We start from the raw sequence: 26,499 nt of genomic DNA, 5'->3' as shown, positions 1-26,499 counted from the left end.
ATCATTATACAGGACTACTGAATTTTTGTCCACTGTACCTACAGTCTTTGCCCCCCCCCCTTTTAAAATACCATATGTATCATTAATATAATACTTCTCAAACATCTAAGGATGTTGGCTTTTATTTTAGGTAAAAATACTTCCAGTCACCATATAAGCATCAAGAGGCTTAAAATGTGGTAATAAGTGAAGGGCCCAATCCTATGGTCCCGTAGCATCAGTGCTGGCACTAGGTTTCATAAATGTGCTGTAAAGCATGTTTCCGACACCCTTGAAGTAGGAAGTGCCGTTGCTGGGCTAGGCCAATCGGCACTGGACCTCAGCACCTGCAAGAGGACAATGCATGGCCGCCGGGGTATGTAACATTGCAGGGCTGGGCAGTGATGCAGTTCTTTAGGGCAGGGGGGAGGTATTCCAGGGTGCAGGGAGGGCAGGATTGGCCTAGGACCAACAGAGGCCTCCTCCACTGGATCCTGTCCTCCGTGATAGGCTGAAAAGCCTGACATGGAGTGTCTCCAGTCTGTGCTGGCAAAATAGCAGGTACAAACTCGAGTATCCCCAGTGTGGGGCTTGCACCCTTACTCAGGGAAGGGTACAAACATTTCCTTCCCTAAGGAGACTCTCCAGCGGCTTCTGTGGGGCCACTGGATGCCACAGCAGCTGTTTTGGTGCTGCTGCATCTGCTGCCACAGCAGCGGTCAGGATTGGGCTGGAAGTCTTGTTAAATTTGATTCAGTAAAAAGTATCATCATCATCAATTGTTTCTCTTATGATCATATCTCATTCCTGAAATCTAAAGGTGTGAAAACCTTAGTATCTGAGAAAATGCAGCAGTTCCCTCAAGGAGTACAGTGTCATGGCACAAATGTCACTGGTAGTGTTCCTTGTGATGTTTAGCAGCACTGGAATAAATAGCAAAGTGGCAAAGAAAACCAAACATTGGAAAATTTTATTTTTCACATTTATTTTTCAAATGTGTTTTTCATTCTATTTGGTATAAAACAATATGAAGGGTACAATAAAGAAAACACACCAAATAGGTTCGATTTTTGTTTTCACAGTGAAACAGAACCAACAATGCAAAATGCTTTACGCATGTACTTCATTAGGAACTGGGAGGCCTTTTGTACCTGCCAGGATACTTTCAACCATGGTTTCCATCATAAGGCAGCGAGCTTGTGAAGTTGCACTTCCAATGTGAGGAGTTATAATGACATTCTTTAACTTCAGTAAGGCATGGTCTCTGAAAGAAAAACAAGAGACTTACTTACAGCCTCATCTGTGCTGGAATAGGCAGGCCAGTAGGCCTGTCCCGCATCTAGTGTGGGGTTGGGGCTGGCTGTGGTGCAACCTGGGGTGAGGGGAATCAATTCCCCTTATCCCGGGTAATGCAGCAGTGGCCCAAATAAGGCTACTTGGATCCATGCCACATAAAGAGGTAGCGCAGATCAGATCAGCACTAGGCCATGCCTCCAGCGAAAGGATTTGGCTGAAGGATTTGGCTGAAGTGCTGGATCCTGGCTCCGCTCCCCACCCAGGCCTGGCTCACCTGCCCTGGAACGCTCCAGTTCTCCCCTCCCCAGATCCCCATGCCAGTGGTCTGCCAACAGTGCAAACTCACCAGAACCAAAGCTTGGTCCAGTGCAAAGAGGGGGCTGCATGTCCTTATGCCTGCCTTCCAACTTGTTGTTGCAGACATGCCTTATGGCACATATGTGACACTCCTTGGCTGGCGCAAGGGACTTGCACTGGCCAACAGAGTGCTCTGGATTGTGTTCTTAGAATCTTTATAAATACTAATACTGCTCACCATTATAGCACACACAAAAAAACCCCACAAAAATCTCAGGGAAGATCCCATTCTTAACTTTTTTGGGAGGGAGTTCTAAAGTTGTGGTGCTGGTACAGAGGAAGCCCCCACTCCACTGCTGCCAGCTTAACCTCAGTCAGTGGCAGCACATGCAGGTGAAACTATACTGGGCACTTTTAGGAAACTGAACAAAATATATCTGCATTACATTCAAGAAAGTGACATATGAATCAGCTGTCAGGTTTAAAAAACTATATTTAATTTATACCCTGCCTTTCTGTCTGAATAAACGAAGTTTTCAAGATAGGGTATAACACAGAGAAAAATAGGAACAAAATATAAAATGCGATAAACATAACAATAATTAAGACTACTGCATTTAAAAAAAATACAACCACAACCTCCAATGCAACTAATTAAGAAGGGAAGACCAAGCTTGTGCTCATTTATTTATATGCTGGCATGTTCACAGCCCAGAGGATGCAGATGATTGGCACTGGCTGGCCTGGTCTGATGCCACAACGGGCACAGGCAAATAAAGTTATCATGGTGGTAGTCATTGGTATAGATGCTATGATGTCACAATTGACTTGGGCTGCAGTTCTACACCATACACACTTACCCGAGAGAAAATCCCATTGAACTCAATGAAACTTACTTCTGAATAGACAGGCACAGATCGTACTATTAGCCAGCCTTAAACCAGAGATTGAGTACAAAGGTCTGCTTGAAAGACCTTACAATTTGAACTTAAAGATCAACGAGCAACTTTTGATAAGTTGTACTGCATAAGTATTCTGCACATCAAATGTTTAAAATGATTCCTTGTTCATGCAATCAACTGAACAATTTTAGAACTTTTCAATTAAATTAATTTAAAACTACAAGTCCAGCCTATTTACACACGGATTTTTTATACACGGATTTGACTCAACATGAATGGTCCCTGCAAATGAGAAGGAATGTGCTGATCCCTGGAGAAGGGGAATGTGCTGGAGAAGGGGAAAAATGCTTTAAAATCAGTTTAAAAAACTGAACAGTCCTTTAACAATAGCCTCCTTAATGAGGGGGCGGGCAGCTGGCTGACAATCCATCAGTCCTTCTCTCTCCAGTGGACCCCTCCCTTCCCCCTGAGCACATGAAAGAAAGGTGATCCCTTAGCATTGGTGAAGGGAGGGGCTGAGTGTAAGCTCTCAGCTCTTTATAAGCTCTTGGAGGAGGACTGATTGATGGATTGTCTTCTTAATGACTCTTATCTTACATCACAAAGGTCAGCAATGCTGTTTTTAAATCACTGGAGGAAAGAAACTTTTAAAAAAATTGATTTGCTATAGTGCATTTTTTGCCATCCATGTGAGTGCTTGGAAAGAAACCACATGATTAGTCTCAACCTGTAGTTACATATGTTATTTACCCAAAAAGAACCCCAGGAGTGAACACACAACATTTGGTTTGTTTTTCAGTAACTGGACAGCTACCTTATAATAAATAATCTTAGCTGAATCAGAGGGCACTTTTGACAATAGCAAAACTGAGATGATCTCAGGAAGGTCTGAGCCAAAAGAACACACATGAGCATGTATTCTTTAAGCTACATGAACACTTTCATGCTGTACTATTTTTACCTTGGTAGCGGTTCAGGATCCGTCACATCTAAAGCTGCACCCCTAATAACTCTATTTTCGAGTGCATTCACCAATGCATCTTGATCAACCACTTGACCTAAATTAAAAGAATAAGTTTACTGAAGCAGAACATTGCTTAACATCAATTTAGAGAACAAGGGACTTAATATAACTCTATCAAATGAGAATTTCTCCAAACCACAATGTTCGTCCAGTGTGGGAGCCATCTGGCTCTACCATTTCTAAAGTGGGACAGAGATCTTCCTGAGCATTTGTAGACAGTCCCTAGTGCTGCAATCCTAAACACACTTACCACTGAACACAGTGGGACTTACTTTGGAGTAAATATACATGGGATTGCACTTCCCAGCAGGGTTCCCATCAACACCTCAGCCACACAATGCCTTGACTGAATCAGGAAGCAGAGAAGCAATCCAGCCCCTCTACAGACACCTGTATGTCACTTCAATTTTAGAGTTGTTTTAGATTGAAAAGGCTACTCCTTTTTCTTCTCTTTGCTTTTTTGGGAGGTTCAGGGATGAGAATATAGTGGAGATTCAACATTTTGTTTTTAATGTAGGGGGATTCACATTTATGTAGACTAAGCATCACTGCAGATGAAAACATTGTAGTGCTACATAGTGAACCCTCAATTTAACAGACTTCAGAAATAACATGCTTCTTACAAACTAGCTATATCTATTTTGCGCTTGTGCACAATCATAAACGCATTTGGATTTAACAAACTTTTGACAATAACGGACACCCCATCCCCCATTAGTCTGTTAAATTGAGGGTTCGTGTACTTGCCATACTCTCAGTTACAAAGCAGTAGTATTACAGTTCTTCTCTATATAACATAAGATGGGAGGACAGTCTTATTGTGGTGGAAATGACCTTGTCCTATCAGGGCCAGCCAATGCATGAGGTTAACTGAAGCAGTTACCTCAAGCAACAGATTAGTTGGGGCCTTCATCTTTGTCCACCCACTTGCCTCCACAACTACTCCTTCTCTTTCCCTCCTTCAGAAAGCCAGATATGTGCTCTGTAGAAAGCAAACACCTAATGAAGGAAGGCATCTACACACACCTGCAGCACCAATCTTGGACATGCATTGAAGCATATGCTTATTTCTTACTGGAATGCAGCATATTCTCACATACCATATGTATAATGATACATGTGTATACCCTTAAGTTCTTTTCCCAAATGCTATCCTCATGATTTAAGCCAGTGGTTCTCAAACTTTTAGCACCGGGATCCACTTTTTAGAATTAGAATGTCAGGACCCACCAGCAGTGATGTCATGATCAGAAGTGACATCATCAAGCAGGAAAATTTTTAACAATCCTAGGCTGTAACCCTACCCACACTTACCCAGGAGTAAGTCCTATTTAGTATAATTGTTAGAACCATATACATAGTAGCCTGTAAAAAGTACAGATGATGTATAACATTTCCCCAAAAGCAGTAACATACCATGGTAGCATCAAGCATATTAAAAATAAAATATTGAAATGAATGGGGACCCACCTGAAATTGGCTCATGACCCACCTAGTGGGTTTTGACCCACAGTTTGAGAAACACTGATTTAAGCCATTTCTGCCCAATGCATATATGCAACAGGGACCAAATGTGTAGACTTGTGGGCTGGGCAAAAATGAGTTAGGTCCTTGTACATCAGGGGCATTGGTGTTGATGGCCTTTCTAAGAGAAATTTCACTGAAAAATTCTCAGTCACAAGCACAGCAATGATTTTCAGTGCTCCTTATGCCAAAAGACAACCACTTCAAAGAGTGGCAAGACCTTATTTTATACTCTACCTCTACAGATGTTTATGAGAATTGCTGTGGGTTTCATGAGCTCTAACTCCTTTTTCCCAATCAACTTGTATGTTTGAGGTGTTAGCCTTGTAACTAGCATCACAAAGTCAGATTGCTGCAGTAGATCTTCCATCTTTTGGCAATAAATAGCACCAACTGCCTGTTCATCTGCTTCATTTCTGCAGGAAACAGAAATTTAACTCTGATCAGTAAGTTTGTGGTTTTTTTTTTCTGTAGGTCTATAATTATATTTAAAAATCTAGATTAAAAATTCAGATTTTTTGGTAACAATTTTATGCAAAGATGGCCTGTAAATACAACACTATATAGAAAAGTTATGCTTGTCAACTTATAAAAATTGACTACTTTTTGGCTGGGCACTGAGATGTGCCTATAAAGAGTGCTTGATCTAGAGTAGCAGGTGATAATATTCATTCATTTGTACTCACCATACTTTCCAATCAAAGTTGGAAAGCATCTTACAATTAAAATTCATGCAAAGTACAATATAGTATGCATACATACAGAAATCTAGAGCAGTCTCTTCTGGTCTTTAGTAGCTGAAACACCATCCAAGTTGGAATTTAGGTTTTTCCTTCTAATGGGAAGGGGCAGAAGGAGATGAAATTCTCAGAGGTTGTCTGATGGTGAAAATGTCAGCCCACAGAAAAAGCCAGAACTCTGATTTTCAGAGTTTCCATTTAACGCCATGTCATAAAATAGCCTCTTAATTTTTGCAATCAAGCAGCTGTTATTAGTGTAATTTGCAGACACCAGAAGAAAAACTGATAACTCTACAAGGTGGGGAATTGCACTACTTAGAGCCAAAATAGACATGGGGGGAAGAACTGTGATCAGGATGTCCAGAAAGTATTTTTAAAGTTTTATGTTGGCATCCTTCAGTCTCGGAAGACTATGGTATCACACTCTGAAATAGTGGTTCCAGAACAGTGTCCTCTCCAGTGCACGAAGCCTGGGTAAGGTAGATATGGAGGATAGACTGTTACCCATGCAGCAAATACCCCCTCTCCACGTTGCTGAAATGGTCCAATGGAAAGGCAGAGGCCAATACGGTTGGTTCCAGCGGCATCGCAGGAGTTGCCAGAATGTGACTGTGTTCAGCCGTGAACTGCCTCAGGGACTCTGGCTCCGGATTTTGCCTTGAGGTTGACTCCTGAAGCCTTTTCCAAAACTGGACGTAGTCACAAGGCAGTGGAGGTTTGGGATCAGAGTTTTCCTTCTCTCAGATGAGCTGCCTTCCCAGGCTAACCAGTCCCACCTACGTGGTGGCTGTTTAGTTGCCTCTTACGACAATTACAGCCAAACTGAGAGCCTATTCTTGTCCCCAGCCCCCAGGTTTTTTTTTTTAAAGTTTACAGCAATCATAATGGAGGAAGACAGGAGTAGATACTTCTTTATTGCTACTATATACAGTACTTCTTTCTACTCATGAGGGGGAAAAAGCATCTAGAAAGACAATTTAAATTGTGAAAACAAAGGGAAAAGTGAGGGGGAATCTTGCACTGATTTTTGTATTCTTTTTTTTTGTAGAAAAAAATATGGAAGCGGAGGGGAAGAGCAACATGATTCTGATCTGAGTTCCACCCCAAGCTGTTTTTAACTTAAAAATAAAAAATCTGTAAGAGATATCATATCATACCCAGTTTGGATCCAACAATGGTCTCAACCCAGCTAAGGTTAAGTCTTGATAAATGTCCCATTACTTCAAAAGGACTAATGGCCCAATGTTATTGGGCGCTTATTGCATCACAAATGGTAACCTGGAATGGAATTGCACAATGGACCTTTGTGTGCCAATACTATGGAAGGAATTAGTTAATGCTGAAGTTAGTACAGGGGTGCAGGTGTTAGTACATCCTCTCTCAGTCTGTCAGCATTGTCATCTTATCCCCCTGGGGGCTGGGGATAAGAATAGGCTCTCAGTTTGGCTGTACTTGTCGTAAGAGGTGACTAAACAGCCACCGGGTAGGTGGGACTGGTTAGCCTGGGAAGGCAACTCATCTGAGAGAAGGAAAACTCTGATCCCAAACCTCCACTGCCTTGTGGCTACGTCCAGTTATGGAAGAGGCTTCAGGAGTCAACCTCGAGTCAAAATCCGGAGCCGGTGTCCCTGAGGCAGTTCACGGCTGAACACAGTCACATTCTAGCAACTCCTGCGACACCGCTGGAATCAACCGTATTGGCTTCTGCCTTTCCATTGGACTATTTCAGCGATGTGGAGAGGGGGGATTTGCTGCATGGGTAACAGTCTATCCTCCTTATCTACTTTACCCAGGCTTCGCGTACTGGAGAGGACACTGTTCCAGAACCACTATTCAGAGTGTGATACCATAGTCTTCCGAGACTGAAGGATGTCAACATGATAGTACAGGGGTACAGTTGGGAAACCCAGAGTATAAACAGGGTGAATGTATGAACAATTTGATCAGAATAGAAGTTTACCTCCGATTCCTATTATGATAAAGAATTTTCATTTCAAAAGCTTTGGCTCTCTGGGCCACTTTATATCCAATGGAGCCCATTCCAATTATACCCAGAGTAGCTCCTGTGACATCTTCTCCCAGCCAGTCAACATTAAAACATTTAGTGTGAGGGGAAAATGCAATCTGATGACCTAGAAATTTAAGTAGACAAAAGTTAGAAAAAGTTAATTTAATCACAACAAACCAAAGATGCAATCTACATCCCAATGAAATCACAACAGTTACATTTTCTGGTTTTAATAGCTCTGGATTGTGTTTCAATAGAGTTGCCTCTCTGAACCAGGAAAAAAAACCCACAACATGCTCTATTTCTTCTCACAAAAACGCTTGACTTCCGATGGGCGGACTTCCCTCAAATGAGGAGGGTGGTTAGAAGGAGGTTGAAAGGGAAGGTAAAAAGAGTCCAATCTCTCCAGAGTGCATGGAGGCTGCTTAAAACAACAGTAATAGAGGCCCAGCAGAGGTGTATACCACAAAGAAAAAAGGGTTCCACTAAATCCAGAAGGGTGCCCGCATGGCTAACCAGCCAAGTTAGAGAGGCTGTAAAGGGCAAGGAAGCTTCCTTCCATAAATGGAAGTCTTGCCCTAATGAGGAGAATAAAAAGGAATATAAACTGTAGCAAAAGAAATGTAAGAAGGTGATACGGGAGGCCAAGAGAGACTATGAGGAACGCATGGCCAGCAACATTAAGGGGAATAATAAAAGCTTCTTCAAATATGTTAGAAGCAGGAAACCCGCCAGAGAAGCGGTTGGCCCTCTGGATGGTGAGGGAGGGAAAGTGGAGATAAAAGGAGTCTTAGAGATGGCAGATAAATTAAATGAGTTCTTTGCATCTGTCTTCATGGCAGAAGACCTCAGGCAGATACCGCTGCATGAACGGCCCCTCCTGACCAAGGAATTAAGTCAGGTAGAGGTTGAAAGAGAAGATGTTTCAGACCTCATTGATAAATTAAAGACCAATACGTCACCAGGCCCTGATGGCATCCACCCAAGAGTTATTAAGGAATTGAAGAATGAAGTAGCTGATCTCTTGACTAAAATATGCAACTTGTCCCTCAAAATGGCCACGGTGCCAGAAGATTGGAGGATAGCAAATGCCACACCTATCTTTAAAAAGCCGCCTTGTGTGCCCGTTGGGCAAAAAGGCAGGGTACAAATTAATAAAATAATAAAAAATAATAATAATAAAAAGGGAAAGAGGGGGGACCTGGGAAACTATAGGCCGGTCAGCCTAACATCTATACCAGGTAAGATGGTGGAATGCCTCATCAAAGATAGAATCTCAAAACACATAGACGAACAGGCCTTGCTGAGGGAGAATCAGCATGGCTTCTGTAAGGGTAAGTCTTACCTCACGAATCTTATAGAATTCTTTGAAAAGGTCAACAGGCATGTGGATGTGGGAGAACCTGTAGACATTATATATCTGAACTTTCAGAAGGCGTTTGACACGGTCCCTCACCAAAGGATACAAAAAAACTCCACAGTCAGGGAATTAGAGGACAGGTCCTCTCATGGATTGAGAACTGGTTGAAGACCAGGAAACAGCGAGTGGGTGTCAATGGGAAATTTTCACAATGGAGAGAAGTGAAAAGCGATATGCCCCAAGGATCTGTCCTGGGACCGGTGCTTTTCAACCTCTTCATAAATGACCTGGAGACAGGGTTGAGCAGTGAGATGGCTAAGTTTGCAGACGACACCAAACTTGTCCGAGTGGTGAAGACCAGAAGTGATTGTGAGGAGCTCCAGAAGGATCTCTCCAGACTGGCAGAATGGGCAGCAAAATGGCAGATGCGTGTCAATGTCAGTAAGTGTAAGGTCATGCACACTGGGGCAAAAAATCAAAACTTTACATATAGGCTGATGGATTCTGAGCTGTCTGTGACAGATTAGATCTTGGGGTGGTGGTGGATAGGTCGATGAAAGTGTCAACCCAGTGTGCGGCAGCAGTAAAGAAGGCCAATTCTATGCTTGGGAACATAGAGAACATTGTATTGAGAACAAAACGGCTAATATTATAATGCTGTTGTACAAATCAATGGTAAGGCCACACCTGGAGTATTGTGTCCAATTCTGGTTGCCGCATCTCAAAAAGGACATCGTGGAAACAGAAAAGATGCAAAAGAGAGCGACTAAGATGATTACTGGGCTGGGGCACTTTCCTTATGAGGAAAGGCTATGGCGTTTGGGCCTCTTCAGCCTAGAAAAGAGGCGCCTGAGGGAGGACATGATTGGGACATACAGAATTATGCAGGGGATGGACAGAGTGGATAGGGAGATGCTCTTTACACTCTCACATAACACCAGAACCAGGGGACATCCACTAAAATCGAGTGTTGGGAGAGTTAGAACAAACAAAATAAAATATTTCTTTACTCAGCGTGTGGTTGGTCTGTGGAACTCCTTGCTGCAGGATGCGGTGATGGCGTCAAATTTAAAAGGGTGGACAAATTTAAAAGGGTTTTGGACAAGTTTCTGGAGGAAAAATCCATTACGGGTTACAAGCCATGATGTGTATGTGCAACCTCCTGATTTTAGAAATGGGCTATGTCAGAATGCCAGATGCAAGGGAGGGCACCAGAATGAGGTCTCTTGTTATCTGGTGTGCTCCCTGGGGCATTTGGTGGGCCGCTGTGAGATACAGGAAGCTGGACTAGATGGGCCTATGGCCTGATCCAGTGGGGCTGTTCTTATGTTCTTATTTTTAAAATACAATTTTAAAGGGCTCAAAAACTGCCTAGAAGAGATACTCTCTCAGCCTCAATGTTTGGAGGCTTCTGCAATTGTCAGGGAAGGGCACTATCATGTGTACTGTTCATTACTTTGCATGGTTCACAGCTGGGCCATGGTACTGAACAAATGTCCATGCTGTATTTGAGCTAAAAGTAAGCCCTGCAAGAATGCTAGCTGTTCCCCCCCCCTCCCCGTGAACACTGCCAGTTAGATTTGGGAAAGAAGTCATAGAAATTAAATGATACTGTAATCATAAACAAGTTTTTCTGTCATCAAATCTGCTAAGGGTTGGAAAGATGGTACAATTTTTTGATGGAACTTTTGAAAGGGTTAATATATTGGACAGCAAAATAATGTGACTATGCTTTTCTTGGACTGATGAAAGGGGGGGAAGGGTCTACACTTTTTCTTTCCCAAGTAAAAATACTCTACAGGAGGCTAGACTAGACTCCTTTCCCCCAATGTAACTTTCTACATGTTGGGAGTTTTAACCTGGGGCAATACTCAAAGATACAATACTTTATTTTCAGTGTAAAGTAATTCAGACTATGAAGGATGCTGAGACATGATACTGCTAAATGAGATCAGTTCTAAAATTTGTGCTAACTGCTTGGAATGGGGGGATACTAATCTACTTGTGACCTGGTTACAGAACATGAGATTATGTCACTAATAGTTATGACAACCTTGCAGCCACTCTGACTCAGTTTTCTTTTGTAAAACAATACGTGGCACTTCCAAAAGTAAGAAATCATCACATTTCTCATTCAATACCTGCATGGATGCATCTTAAATCCTCCCCCTCCCCCCACTGAATGTGGCTATTTGTGATCCACTTTCATTGAATTAGTTGGTAGGACTATCAGGTTTTTTTTTGGGGGGGGGGAGTACAGTTCCTACACTTTTCACAGAAATGACTGCATGACTGATATGCAGAAATTATAATGTGGATAAGCTGCTAAATTTCTGCCTGTTAAAAACACAGAAACCCTCTCAAGAACAGATTCCCAATGAAATTGGTCATCCTCCAACTCATGCAGGGAACTACACTGCCAACATACTGGTACAGTACATATTTTGCAGGAAATCAAGCAAAGAAGACAGGAAAGAAATGTGGGTGGCTGTTTTATTCACACCTGCCAAAGGTATACATAGATTTCCTTGCATGAATTAATGTCTGATTCTAGGCTCACTAATGAGATGGTTGTAGAACGTGAGAAACAACTTATTCATGTCAGTTGTTTGCAAAGTACAATAGACTGTAATTGTACTTTTAAAACAGCTGTTTGTACTATCTATACTTTAAAAACAGACAGCTGTTTTCAAGGTTGGAAAATGTGTCGTAGTTCATATTCCTGTTTGGAAATGTTTTACGAAGACATTGACTGAAAGAAATTCCATTCTCTGATGCTGAAACAGAGACGCCTGCGTTGGCTCAGTCATGTCGTGAGAATGGATGATGGCCGGATCCCAAAGGATCTCCTCTATGGAGAACTCGTGCAAGGAAAGCGCCCTACAGGTAGACCACAGCTGCGATACAAGGACATCTGCAAGAGGGATCTCTGAAGGCCTTAGGAGTGGACCTCAACAAGTGGGAAACCCTGGCCTCTGAGTGGCCCGCTTAGAGGCAGGCTGTGCAGCATGGCCTTTCCCAGTTTGAAGAGACACTTGGCCAACAGTCTGAGGCTAAGAGGCAAAGAAGGAAGGCCCATAGCCAGGGAGACAGACCAGGGACAGACTGCACTTGCTCCCAGTGTGGAAGGGATTGTCACTCCCGAATTGGCCTTTTCAGCCACACTAGACGCTGTTCCAGAACCACCTTTCAGAGCACGATACCATAGTCTTTCAAGACTGAAGTTTGCCAACAGATAAAAACCACACACAATTTATTCCACACAGCATTTTTTAAAGTGAACCAGCAAGCTGAACTGTACCTTCTACAATCCTCCGAGTGGATGCCAACATTAAAGCCATCCCCAAGTCTGCTGTAGGATCGGAAACTGCAAAAGGAGTATTGGCAACTTTCACACCAAAGCTGGAGATCAGTTTCAGATCCAAGTGATCCATTCCTGCACCCGAGTTTGCAATCACCTTTAAGTTAGGCAAGCTTTGCAAGAGCTCCTTGTTAGCTTCGGGCTTTTTCCACCACATGAAAATGGCCTGGATTTTAGGGCCAAGGGCTTCTTTGTTTTCCAGAAATTCCTTCATGGTGACAAGCTTCAGATGTTTCTGCAGGAACTCCACATGGGTTTCATAAACCCCCTGTGCACCTCCTATCACTTCTATGAGTGTATAAGGGCACCCTTGCTGGTCCATGGTCTATAAAAAGAGAGTCACAGTTAAAACAAATACATTTTTACTAATGGGAGGAGAGTGGCACTTTATGATACATTTGGAGGCATGCACTGTTACTAACAGCATAGCAACACTGGCCAGTTTGGGATCTCCTTCTGTCTGGTTAGATTAGGGGTGGGCAAACGTTTACCTTCAGGGATCCTGGACCTTTACCAACTGTATAGAAGAGGGAATTTCAGCAGGTACAACTTGTCTCACAAATGACAAGCTGCACCTGCTGAAATTCTCTCTCCTATACAATTGTTAAATGGCCAGGATCCCTACAGTTGAAAGTTTGCACACCCCTGGGCTAGAACTTTGGAGAGGGAGCTCACTGGAGTCCATCACAAAGTAATGGCTTGTGGTGTGAGTGTAGAAATACGAAAGGGAGGGGGGAGAAGCCAAGTACTAGTACTTACTGCACTGCAGGAGTTCTACACCAAGGTGAGCAGGATAAGCACATGCAAAGCTACATCAGGGCCATGTAATCCAGGATTCTAACAGCCTTTCTAGGACAGGAGGAGGCTTTTATGCTGTAGCCTTGGAGGTGCCCTCCCTGCCTTCATGTCCTTTTCTTATAATCTGGAATGCAGCCCTTTGGACCTTATCTTGTGATATAAACTGGAATGAGGCCCTTTGATCGTCGCTGCTGCAAACACTGCTTCCGACAAAATCCCTCCCTGCTCCACCCCATCAACCTTGGAACTGGTGCTTGGCGTGTTGTGCCACTCCTCTTTCAGCACTGCACCCTGCAGTTCCTTCCTCCCCCCTTTAAAACACAAATACCACTATTGCAGCTGACACCCACTCCTGCAAGGCTTCTTCTCTTGTCCTTGGGAAAGAATCACTGCTGGTGCGACTGAACTGCTACAGGGAAAATCTCTTTTTTGTTTCCTTTTTTCTGCACAGACTGACCCTTTGCTCCCAACAGCATTCCTCTGTTGTATTTGCATAAGGCAGTTCTATTGGGTGACATTTGAAACCAGGGACTAGCCAGCCAGAGTGTGGAACAAATCTAGGGTGGCAATTCTTCAGCTTACTTTCTGAAGAGTCAATCCCACACTGACTGAACTCACAGGTCTGACTTCTGGGTAAAGAGCATTACCATCCCTTACAGCAGTGGTTCTCAATCTTTTCGCACTGGCACCCACTTTTTAGAATGAAAATCTGCCAGGACCCACCAGAAGTGATATCATGACCAGAAGTTACATCATCAAGCAGGAAGAGTTTTAACAATCCTAGGCTGCAATCCTACCAACACTTACCCAGGAGTAAGCCCCATTGACTATCATTGTTAGAAGCATATACATAGTAGCTTGTTCAAAGTAGAGATCTGTAACATTTCCCCAAATGCAGCCATATGCCCTGGTAGCATCAAGTCTAATGTACTAAAACTAAATATTGAAATGAATGGGGACTACTTGAAATTGGCTCGTGACCCACCTAGTGGGTTCCAACCTACAGTTTGAGAACACTGCCTTACAGTTAAAGACCCTTTGTTACGTGAAAATCCCCTTTTTCCTTTTAAGTTGTGATATTATATCTGGTTATGTTATTATGGACTAAAATATACAGGCCAAACTTCCCATACAGGCCACAAAGGAGTCAAGTCAAGCTCATGGTGACAACATCCCCCTCCCGAGGGTAAATGAGTCTGGAAGAGCAAATCATTTGTTTAACGCAATCATTGTGTCTCCTAATCCAATCACTGTTTATGCAAACACATTTAAACTTCTCACAATCAGGTCAAGTCACCTCCACTTCCCTGTGGTTATATGCATCTTAAATCCACCTCCTGGCTCATACATTGTAGGAAGAAGTCTGACATAGTAGCTCCTATTCATTTTATTGTTGTAACTCACTCTTAAGTACTCATGTTGGCAACCTTCAGTCTCCAAAGGCTATGGTATCCTGCTCTGAAAGGTGGTTCTGGAACAGCATCTACTCAACCGTTTGCCATATATGCATGGCTTACTCAACACATTTGCCCTGTATGCAAACGGGATCTGCCTTCTTGTGTTGATGATTCATGGTATTGTTTAAGCCAGCCACAGACCCCATTGATTTTGCTGATAACTGCCAAATCCACTTCCCTATGAACTTATTCCCAAGTACCACCCAGCTCAGCCTGTTTTGGAAAATCCCCTCTTTAAGAGAGGGCTCCCTGGCACTTGCTAGCTCTCTCTCTAGCTGCCCCTCCAAGGCAGAGGTCTTCCTCCATAGGACTCTTCCCCCCTCCCATCCATCTGCGTCTGGAACCTTTTCCCTCCCCCCCTTTTCTCCCCTTCTCTCCCCATCTTTTGTCAGCAACTGGGTTATGCAGACCAGGGACCCCTAAAATCCTTCCCTAAAACCTTTCCCTTTTTCTAATCTACTCAGATGCACCAAATACACTCTACATGCAAACCACCATGAAAGTTAGGTACATTAGGTCCAAGTACTAGGACCAAGGCTCATCACTTTTCACGTGCATTATGTTTACCTGTGTGCTTTGTAATAAAAATATAATCTTTTACTGAAAGTTATCTTTCTCTCAGTCTCCTCTTTGAACTAAAGGGAATCTCTCTGCATTATGCCGTCTTGTTATCCAGCCTGCGATCTTGCAGTTTCCAATGAGGGCACTGTAATAATTCCCCTTAAAACAAAACAGCCCTTTTTGGTAACACCTTACAATTAAGACTGTTACCATCAATTGCACTGTTTTAAAGAGTCTGCTGCCTTTCAGAGGTCCCACATAGACCAGAAGCAGCAGAAAAGACAAAAACTCAGGGTGACCAGATACATTGGAGGTCAGAGTGCCTATACCTTTAACCATGGTATAGAAGAGGAAATGTTGGCAGGTGCAGCTCAACATGGAAGGGTTTAAAGAGCTGCACCCACCAACATTCCCTCTTCTCTACCATAGTTAAAGGTATAGGCACTCTGTCCTCCATTGCATCTGCTCACCCTGCAAATACTGTACCAGCACTCTAAAAACAATGCTAAAACTAGAGCTGGAGTTAGATTCAAAATCCACATTTCTGGGTTGCGAAAGGTTTCTGTCTTTCTTTTTTGACCCTAAAAGAAATAAACATTACCTGTTTTAGGGCCCATTCTGATCCAACTTTCCAGTACTGATACAGCGATGCCAAGGGGACAAGCAGGGGCATCCTTAAGGTAAGAGAACATTTGTTCCCTTGCCTCAGGGCTGCATCACACTAGAAAGTTGGATAGGACTGGGCCCCTGGACTCTGCAAAAAGCAATGATGAGTTTGCTCTTTACAGTTACTTGTCAAATCACCTCAAAGCACAGATTTGGAAATTTGATATCTAAATGAATATTGCAGCTTCTAAGTCCCACTTATTGTAAGACACCAGAAAAGATAAGGGAACTCTGCTCCTGAACCATAAGTCTGAGAGGGTGAAATGGAGGACCTGGGGAGAAAAATTCAGGTTGTTTGAGAGCTGTGCCACTACGTGAATCGCTGAGAGGAAGGCTTCTGCAAAGGAGTCTGCTGATATAGGCACTGAATTAGAAAAAAGACAGTAAATCAATGTGTGCACATTCGGTGTCACAGATGTGGTAGAATTTGTTTTCCAAAAAGGTTCATAGTATTTCTGTCACTGCCCCCCCATCTTTTAATTCTGAAAATAATTGACTAACATCTTTATGTACTTTGAAGACCTTGTCTTTAAGGTAACTTTCATTTTATTCAACTAAAGATTGCTACATATTTTCCTCAAGGTGTTATAGTCCAGGAGTGATTACTGTAATATGGAGATACAGAGTTTAAGAAATAATTGTTGTCAAGCAAGCTAGACATGTAGAAATTATATAGAACAGTATATGTTGAGATTGATGTACATGTTCATACTGAATTACATACACAATGTCAAGTTAGAACTGCAGTCAAGCACTTAAACTCTTTCATGTGGTTTAAAGATTACAGAGGATAATATTTATTTTTCACCTTATAAAAAAGCAACCAGACAAACTTTCAGGATATTCGTTGAATGTGGGAGAAAACCACTTTGAGTATCACAAGGTAGCAAAATCTCAGTTTAACCACAAATTATTAGGAAGTCTGCAAGTCTTAAGCAAAGCAGCTGTTCAAGAGTAAAAAGTTCTGAACACATTCAAGCATTGTTGGAACATTAAGCATGTGAAGTAAGGCAAAGCAGTAAGCACATGTGATATTCAGAGAGAATCTATACATCTCTGACAATATCTTCATTGCCCTGGAAAGCATTGTAGAATAATTTTGTATTGTTATGGGTGATGCCCTCCAGCAAGTTTAGCCAGGGAACACTTCACTGGGCATTGGGAGACCCCATAGGGCAGCCAGTATATTTTCTACAGCTTCCTCTGTTATCATGTAGGCGGTTTTGTGTGTTTTACTACCAAGATGAGGTGTTATGATAACATTCTTTAATTTTAATAATGGATGATCTCTGAAAAAATAATGAAAAAAAGACAAGGGTTTTAGCTACATAGAGATATTAATCCAAACAAAGTACTTTAACAAAAGTACAGTACTAACTGCACAATCCTATGTTCCACTGCATAAAATGGAGCATAGGAAAGTGAAAAGGATTGCAGCCTTAGAGTGGTCCACTAAAGGGTTTTTGTTAACAAATCATCTGACTTCTAAATGATTTAAACGCAAATATATTTCCATATTACCAAAATATCAGTCTTGGAAACATTTTGACATGTTAAAGGAAGTACTTGAAATGTACAATTTAATAAACAAAAGTTACCACATTCTTAGGAAGAAAGGCAATCTTTAGTATTATAACTTTCCTTATAGCAGTGCACTAGAGCCAAATGTCTTTTAAAAAAAGCAAGTGCACTCCTCAAACTCAGGCCCAGTAGTTAACATTTGTTTCCAGTGATTGTTCAACAAAAACTTCAGGAGATGGGCAGCCTGAAGCTGGCAGCTCTGCCAGGTGCAGTGGTGCCAAAACGGCTACTGCTGCATCCAGCAGCACTGCCAAGGCTGCTGGAGGTCTCCTTGGGGAAAGCTCCAAGTCCCACAATGGGGCTTCTCAAGTCTGCACCAGTGATTCTGAGTAGAGCTCCACTGGTCCCACCCCCCCCTCCTGCTCTGGTTCCTTTCCCGCCCCATTCCACCCACTCCCTGCTCCTAAACTACTTACCACTGGCTGGTGCTGCTGGAGCACTGGCTGGCCCTCCACATGGCACTGAGGCTCAGCACCAAATGGCACTGGCCCAGCATCGGCAGCCCCTCCTCTCTGGGTGCTGCGGGTGTGCCTTACAGCATGTTTGCAACACCCAGTGCTGAAGCTCAGTGTTGGTGCTGAAGATTGGGCCCTAACAGAGCAATCCTCAGTTTATGCCTACTGAATAGGGTTGGTCTCAAGTATCTCTGCCCCAGTGGAGTCCAAAGATTTGTTGGCTTGGATTCGAGTGGATTTATAGTTGTGGTTCACCATTCTTGCACCAGCAGTACATGACCATGGCACAAGTGCTATGCCAGCATTGCAGTGCTAGTACAACGGGGAGACAATGGGCAAAGCTGGGAGAATAGGAGAGAAAGATTAACCTGTAGTTGGTTTCCTATGCTCACATAGAAGTCAGTACTGCTGTGACATCAGCATAAATGTTATATCCGTAAAAAAAGTGGTGTAAGTGAAAAAATGTGATCAGTTAAGGCTTGAGCCATATTTCTTGTCTCCTATTGCAGTACTTTCTCATACTGAACTATCAGGCAGCACCTTTGGTTGCCTTGTATGAGTTCATTCCTCCTTGTCTGTGTGGCCTTGTCACTTGCAAAATGTTTGTTGGCCCTACACAAACACTAATACAAATATGCATGGAGTATTCTGACAACTGTCTGTGTGGGGTACAGTAGACCTCAGATCCATCCCCATAGCAGAGAGCTCTGCAGAGCTAGCAGGCTGATTGCCTGTTGTGAGTAGAATGGCACTCCTTCATTTCCTATCTGGCCCCGGCTAGTTATTAAAAGGCTACTACCATGTGACTGCTACTCAATGAAACCCCTAACTGAGGGGAAGCATGGCGCTTGTGGCTGCAACTGTCTACTACTGCCAACTGCACCATTGGGCTGATGTAGGGAAGGTGCTGCAAACTCCTTACTTGTGTGTGGGAAGAAGCACGTTCAATGGCATGGGTGGATGGGTAGATGGGTTGATGGATGGGTAGATGGGTGATGTGTGAGTGTGCAACGTTGTGATTAGTGAATGGCAGCAGAGTTGCCATGAAAGATGTGGGAACAACTGCTACTGTCATATTCTAGTTTCTTCTGGTATCATTTGACTGTCTAATTTCTTGTTGGGAATTTCTTGCACAGGATCATGACTGTGATGCCAGCATAAAGCCAGTGTGGCTATGATGTTGTGCCTGATGCAGTGCAAAACAATAGGATTGCCTTGTAAACCATGAATTCAAGCTTACAATTCCAATTTTAACATTTCCATACCAGCTACCTATGTGATCCATCTACTGCCCCTTGGTTTCAGTCTTCTGGAATGGAGGGATAAAGTGCATTGTGTAGCTTCTCCAAACATGCTTCCTAATGCATACTACAGTAGAAGACAGACATGCCAGTCTGAACTTCTGCACCTATGTTCTCCTGTGCTTTTCCACAATCTTTGCAGGTGTAAGCATTTGTAGATAAACAGCTCTTTACCTGGGCAGCGGTTCAGGATAAGTGACATCCATAGCTACACCTTTAATAACACCAGATTGGAGAGCTTCCACAAGTGCATCTTGGTCTATAACTGGCCCTGTGTGAAAATCACAATACTTGTTCCTAAGATTTTTAAAGATACATGATATGGAAAAGGAAAACTTTTCTAACAACAAATTGAGAATAAGATATTAGAAGAAATTACATCACAGTTCAGCTCAACTTGTTCATATTGTAATACCCAATTCAGGTTTTTTGGTGTAGATTTTGTACTATTTTAGGGCATATATAATTATTTACTTATTTACATATCTTTCCATCCCTTCAATACCTATTCCAAAAATGAGGTCTGTGTAATGACGGCTTTCTGGGAGTTCATCAAAAGACCTCTCTGGAGAACTCTTCCAAAATTAAATCTTAATTCATAGTCTAAGTCATCCTAATATGATCCACAACCTGCTTCTAGAAACAAGCCGCTGTCTGATGTTGCCATAATAGATGCAACAAGATTTTCCCAACTTTCTCAACACCACCACCAATTAGTGGTAAGGGATAAGTTTCTCCGGAATTGATGCAACTGTATCTGGTAGATGGATAAGCCTACGTTATTTTGCTCCAAGGTTCCTCCCTTCCCCAATGTCGCCCCAGAATGCATCATGACCAGAAAGAGAATGCATCGCGATACATTCTGGGTGAGATTGGGGAAAGTGAGGAACCTCGGAGCAACCAGGAAGAGGCGGAAGGCAGTTCAGAAGACTGCCTGCAGCCCTGAAAACTCAGAGGTTTTGCTGCAGTTAGGTAAACAGAGCTATTTTTTTTAGCTTTCTCCTCTTTCCCTATCTTTTCAAAGGCTGCCCCTAGTATCCACAGATCCCCAGTATCTGTGGGGGTGTTCAGAACAGAACCCCCAGAGATACCAGGGCATGCCTGCACTGCCATTTGTTGTACTGAGGTGATTCTATATCAGCTTCTGTATTCCTTTCTACGCCTAATACATCTCTAATTGGGTTTGCACTTTCATCCATTTGTCATGTAGCCAAGGTGTTGGATTATTTAACATTTGAACTTGCTCCATACAACAAATCATTCTTCGTTTATTAGATCCTGCAATAGCATCTAACTCTTTTTGTAAATAGATGTTCCAACCAGAGGCATATATAGGGGCAGTACCACCTGGGGTGGTGACATCATGCGGCACCATGATGTCACTTCCAGGATCAAAGGAGGGTGGCAGTGGCTTTGCACTGTGATTGCGGCCCTGTTCCTTCTCTGGCAGCATCCCAGCTGACTTTCGGCTTCTGCTGAGCCGCTGCAGTTCCCCAAACACAGCACTACGCATGGCGGTTTGCAGTGGCTTGGTGGAAACCGAGAGTTGGCCAGGAAGGTGCTGTTCAGTGCAGCCCCCCCTCTAGTGGCACCCAGGGCATGTGCCCTATCTGTCATACCCTAGATATGCCTCTGGTTCCAACTGAATAAGTTGTCATTGAAATTCTGGAGAGAAAAAATATTTAGCCTGTAGCGCTATAAAGGATAACAATCCTGCTATTTAGCTATTTAACAGACACTTATTCTCCCCTTGCTACACTTTTTCAACACAAAAGCACTACCCCATTTCAAATTTGGGTTTCCACATTCATCCAACTGTTTTGCTACCTTTTCCACATTATTTGTGTGAATAGACAAATCATAATGCATTGATCAACTTGTTACTGTTCTCTGAAAGCTGGAGAATGCTCCTGGTTTAAATATATTCTTCAAAGCAGTGTTCTGTGACCAACCTCTAGAGATATTTATAAGAGTGGCTGTGGGTTTCATCAGCTCTAGTTCCCTTTTTCCAATCAGTTTGTATGTCTGTGGTGTAAGGTTTACAACCAGCATCACAAAGTCAGACTGTTGGAGCAAGTCATCTATCTTCTGACAGTAGCAGGCGCCCACAATCAGTTCTTCATCTTCTTTCCTGATAGATAAATAACGATGCCCTGTTCAACAGGTTCTTGGTTACAGGAAACAATTGGCGCCCTTCTCCCCACAATTACAATGATAAACAGTAAATACTGATCATAGTGGTCAGGAAATGTCTTCTATTGGGATATTTTGGATGGGAGTCAGATATAAACTCTTCTCATGCCAGCCGTGGACCACCATTTCTAAGAACCTGTTCAAATAACTGAAATGTATTTCTTGGCAATTACCAACATCCAGCAAAGAACTACAATTTGGTGAGCAGCCAAGAAATTGACTAATTGACTAGATAATCTTTTAATCATCCCTCCCACTTTGGATAATCCAAAAGTGAGACTAAGGGCGCAATCTTAACCCACTTTCCAGCACTGACATAAGGGCAATGCAGCTCCTAGGTAAGGAAACAAACATTCCCTGACTTTGAGGAGGCCTCCGTGAGTGCCCCCCAAATGCAGGAAGCAGTACGCATCTCATTGGCACAGCTATGCCAGTGCTGGAAAGTGGGTTAAAATTTGGGCCTTAAGCTCTTCTCTCTGACCCTTGTACTTCCTCAGCTTTGTCACTAATGCTAGAGACATGAAAACAGCAAACATTTTAATTTTTGGATTAATTCATATTATATTCTTAAACATGTATGATATTCATTTTAATGTTTTATCATTTAATTATAGTCCTTAGCAATCTAACAGCCCAATCCTATTGGGCTGCCCCACAGGTGAAATATGCATTCCTCCAGCGCTGGTTGCTGAAAAGCAGCCATAAAGTGTGCTGAGTAGTGGTCTGCAGTTCCAGCATCTCACCAAGCAAGTGCACTGCAAAGGGTCACCAGAGATAGCAGCAGAGGTGCCCGCTGGAGAACGCTCACTTAGTCAGATGCTGCAAGTGCCAGCTGTGTGCTGTCTATTCTCCACCCTCTGATGGTGCATGGGGAAGCATCTCCTGAGCAAGTGCTCCCACATGGACTATTAGAGAGGGTGGAGAAGAGACCGCCCACAGTCATGACATTCACCCACAGCTGACATTCAGTGCCACTGCAGCTGCAAGCAGTTCGTTCTCTGTCCTCTCGGGTAATCTGTGGGGGAGCTTTCACTCGCTGAGATGTTGGAAGTGATAGAAGGCAATCTTTTTTTTCCTGAGACCTTGCAGACGACTTCTCAGGGTCTTGTGGATCACCTGTAGTCCACAGACCATGGGCTGGAACAAGTGATTTAGGAGAACTTAACTTGGGTCCTTATTGCAAGCATAATTATGCCAGGAGATAAGTCTTACTAAATGTTAAAAAAGGGAAAAGTTGATTTCTAAACATGGTTAGTTTCAGTGATAGTTATGACCCTTGGTGGTGTTGAGGTAATGCCTCATTTCTATTCTGATAATAACATTAAAGGCGCAATCCTAACCCCTTATGTCAGTGCTTTCCAGCACTTGCATAGCAGTACCAATGGGACATGTGCTGCATCCTGCAGTTGGGTGTCACTCACAGAGGCCTCCTCAAATTAAGGGAATGTTTATTCCCTTACCTCAGAGCTTCATTGGCCTTATGTCGGTGCTGGAATGCACTGACATAAGGGGTTAGGATTGCACCCTAAGTTGGAAACCGCTCCAAAGAAAAAATTAACCACAGCAACAGCAAAGTTGTCATAATGGGCTAGAGATCAGCTGTAAAAAATGGATCATCTCCTGGCCAAAAGTGGGAGGACAGGATGGTTGGTATGACCTCTTCTAGACCAAAACAGGATTTGAATGAAATCTCAAGAGCTATCGGTCAGTTTTTAAGCTCTAATGCACACTCCTCCAGGACTACTAGGGTGTGTGCGTGGGAGAGAAAGAACTTGGTTTGTATGAAATAGCCCTAATAATTACTTGGAGCATTTACTTCTCACATTAGTTGTCCGAATTCTTCCAAGCAGTTAGTCCGAATCCGTTAGTCTCCCTTCACACCACAAAGGGAAGATTAGTTGATTTGGAAAAAGGACTAATTTCTTCCATGCCGAGGACCTGCTAACCACCTCTCTCATTCACACAGACATATATCTTTCAGAGAGAAAGGAAAATTTGGAGATAAAACAACTTCAAAGAGGTGAACATATATTCTGCTTCCTATGGGATCAAAGAACTGTATTTTTACCTACAGCTGGCACACCTGGATAAGAAGCTGATAACCCACAATGGATCTGTGTGTGCTGATGTTATGAACTAATTAATGCTGAAGTTAGTGCAGGTTTCCCCTGGGGGCTGGGGATAAGAATAGGCTCTCAGTTTGGCTGTACTTGTCGTAAGAGGCGACTAAACAGCCACCGGGTAGATGGGGCTCGTCAGCCTGGGAAGGCAGCTCATCTGAGAGAAGGAAAACTCTGATCCCAAACCTCCACTGCCTTGTGGCTACATCCAGTTATGGAAAAGGCTTCAGGAGTCAACCTCGAGGCAAAATCCGGAGCCGGAGTCCCTGAGGCAGTTCATGGCTGAACACAGTCACGTTCTGGCAACTCCTGCGACGCCGCTGGAACCAACCGTATTGGCCTCTGCCTTTCCATTGGACCATTTCAGCGACGTGGAGAGGGGGGATTTGCTGCATGGGTAACAGCCTATCCTCCATACCTACTTTACCCAGGCTTTGCGCACTGGAGAGGACACTCTGTTCCAGAACCACCATTCAGAGCGTGACACCATAGTCTTCCGAGACTGAAGGATGCCAACTAGTGCAGGTGAACAGTTACGAAATTCAGAGTAAAAACAGATTGAACATATGCAGAATTTGGTCAGAAGTTTACCTTCGGTTCCTGTTATGATAAAGAATTTTCATTTCAAAAGCTCTGGCCCTCTGAGCAATTTTGTATCCAATGGAGCCCATTCCAATGATACCCAGAGTAGCACCACTGATGTCATCTCCTAACCAGTTAATAGGGAGCTGTTCAGTGTCTGGGGAAACAGCAATTTGGCAACCTAAGCAATAAAGAAATAAAGGGGAAAAGTTAGCACATAAGAATAGTAAAATTATTGTGTTGTACCTAGAGGAATTACCTCTTCTTTTTGTGTCTGTCTTTCAGGTTACAATCCTGAACACATTTACTTAGAAATAAGTCAGTGAGATTTGCTTTCAAGCCAATAAGTATATTCCCAAGGAAGTTGCACAGGGTGAAGACAGATATTCTGAAGAGTGAAATTTTTGAGTGATCACAGTGTTGCATTCTGAGGACCAAACTACACGGGACATCTAAACCCCTTATGGGTGGTGTTTCTCTTTGGTCAACAGTAGCTTGATCCCCCCCCCCCAAAAAAAAAAAAAAAAAAAAAATCAGGATCACAGTAGAGTGCAAGGGGCTTTGTCCCTATCTGTGCCTCTGTCCAATCCACAGAGGCCTTCAATCTGACTACCTCAGAAAACAGTCTTGACTGGCTTGAATGGGCTTATTGCTATGGTTTGGCAAGGGTCTTAAGGAACATTAACTCTGTGTTATTGAAGGCTAGAAATCTCTTTGCCTTGGGAATGCGACATTTATCAGAGATTGTACGTTGACACAGGCAAGGGATAAAGGGAGCTGCTGGACTGAAAGTGGCTGCAGAACTTTCTGCTACTGCTTTGGTGTCTCTGAAGCAAGACTAGCAATTATGCTGCTTCCTATAGGAATCTATTTGCTTACAATTGGTTCTGCTTGCAATTTGTAAATAAACATTTATTACAAAAACCTACAGAGCTCAAATACTCAAATGAAACTAAGACCTGAATCTTATATATACTTAGTTAAGAATAAGGCCTATTGAGCATGTGGGACTGATTTCTGAGTAAGCATACTGTCCCTGGACTTCTCACCATGAGGGAAGGCTGGGTAATGTTTTCAATATGTTAACGATATTTTTGAACCTTTTTGCTTCATTGATATCTTTGGGGTACAAGATTTTGATGTTTTATAGTGAATCTTCGGATCAGACTACCACCGCACACACACACACACACCTATAAGTCGATCTCACAGATAAGCCAAGGGCAGGTCTTAAGCTAAAAATCATAGAACATTTTATGACCCTCAGATAAGTCAGGGTTTTGTTTTTTAAAAAACTTAGAGGGGGTATCTGATTACAGTTTTGTCTGATTTTATCTGAGGCCAAATCCTGAAAAATAACCTACCAGTAATTGTTACCTAAGAACTGTACAGTCTCTAACGTATTAAACAATAGTAAAACATCATAAGATACATTTTTATTCTTTAACTTTTTAAATTCTGGTCTTCACAACCTTTTTGTAAACACTATCAGAGTAAGTGCACTGTAAACAACATATTAGTAGAACAGTGATTGCCAACCTGGGATACATGTACCCCCAGGGGTACTCTGTAGGACCTTTAGGGGTACTTGAAAAAGAATTGAATAATGGAAGAAAAAGACAGGTAGTACTCCAGAATGCCTTGCAGGGCCAGCAAGGCAGGCAGGAAGAGAGGTAGCTAGTTGGCTGTAAAAGCCTCACCAATAGCTAGTTTTTTGTCATCAATTCATGTATGAGTCAGTGATTGAAAACCAGCACAGTAAAAAAGCTGAAACATAATATGGAAAGTGATCAACCACCAAGCATTTTTCAGGACACTTCTGGTGCAAAACAGTGTACAGGCTTAGTCTTCAGTTCTTCAAACAAATAAAAAGAGAAGATACTGTGATACCATATGTGAAGTATGGGTTTTCATAAAGAAGAGATGAGGGCTTATACTTATTATTCATACTAATTACAAACATTTAGCTAATATAAGGGGTACAATTTATGGAAATGGGATGCCAAGGGATACCAAGAGATGCAAGTGAAAAAAGGTTGGGAACCACTGCAGGAGAACCATTAAACAAAACCTTCTTTAAGGTACCTGGTGTGTGAAGGCAGAGGCTCAACATATAACATATAACTGAAAGTGTGCAATTCAATTCACAGCACAGGGACAAGCAACAAGGAATGACTGTGAGCAAGTGCAGCTACACATAGTTGTAACCCTGTTTACTCAGAACTAGACCCATTGCTTTCCATGAGTGTTATTCTTAAGTAATGGTGCACTGAATTGTAGCTTGGGGTTTTGTT

General features: G+C 42.7%; 1 protein-coding gene across 6 annotated transcripts in view; it reads right to left on the bottom strand.

Annotated features, from left to right (window-relative positions):
• Positions 1 to 947: 947 nt before the first annotated feature.
• LOC136649568 (probable 2-ketogluconate reductase) overlaps positions 948 to 26,499 on the bottom strand; it is a 27,793-nt gene continuing 2,241 nt past the window's right edge. For 2 of the 6 annotated variants that reach the window (XM_066626297.1, XM_066626296.1), the window contains 4 exons: positions 24,215 to 24,386; positions 21,263 to 21,441; positions 19,485 to 19,581; positions 16,556 to 17,262 (listed from right to left, as the gene is read on the bottom strand). In XM_066626297.1, the coding sequence (XP_066482394.1) occupies positions 17,106 to 17,262; positions 19,485 to 19,581; positions 21,263 to 21,441; positions 24,215 to 24,386 (605 nt within the window). In that variant the 3' untranslated portion in view covers positions 16,556 to 17,105. Of the gene's footprint in view, positions 1,244 to 3,435; positions 3,533 to 5,259; positions 5,439 to 7,722; positions 7,895 to 12,431; positions 12,817 to 13,250; positions 13,487 to 13,639; positions 13,741 to 16,555; positions 17,263 to 19,484; positions 19,582 to 21,262; positions 21,442 to 24,214; positions 24,387 to 26,499 lie in introns of those variants that run through there. The other 4 variants (XM_066626301.1, XM_066626299.1, XM_066626300.1 and 1 more) reach the window with 4 other exon arrangements.

Source organism: Tiliqua scincoides, chromosome 4 (assembly GCF_035046505.1).
Source record: "Tiliqua scincoides isolate rTilSci1 chromosome 4, rTilSci1.hap2, whole genome shotgun sequence".
NCBI lineage: Eukaryota > Metazoa > Chordata > Lepidosauria > Squamata > Scincidae > Tiliqua > Tiliqua scincoides.
The sequence above is the reverse complement of the archived record's forward strand: the minus strand, read 5'-3'. Positions and strand labels throughout refer to the sequence as shown.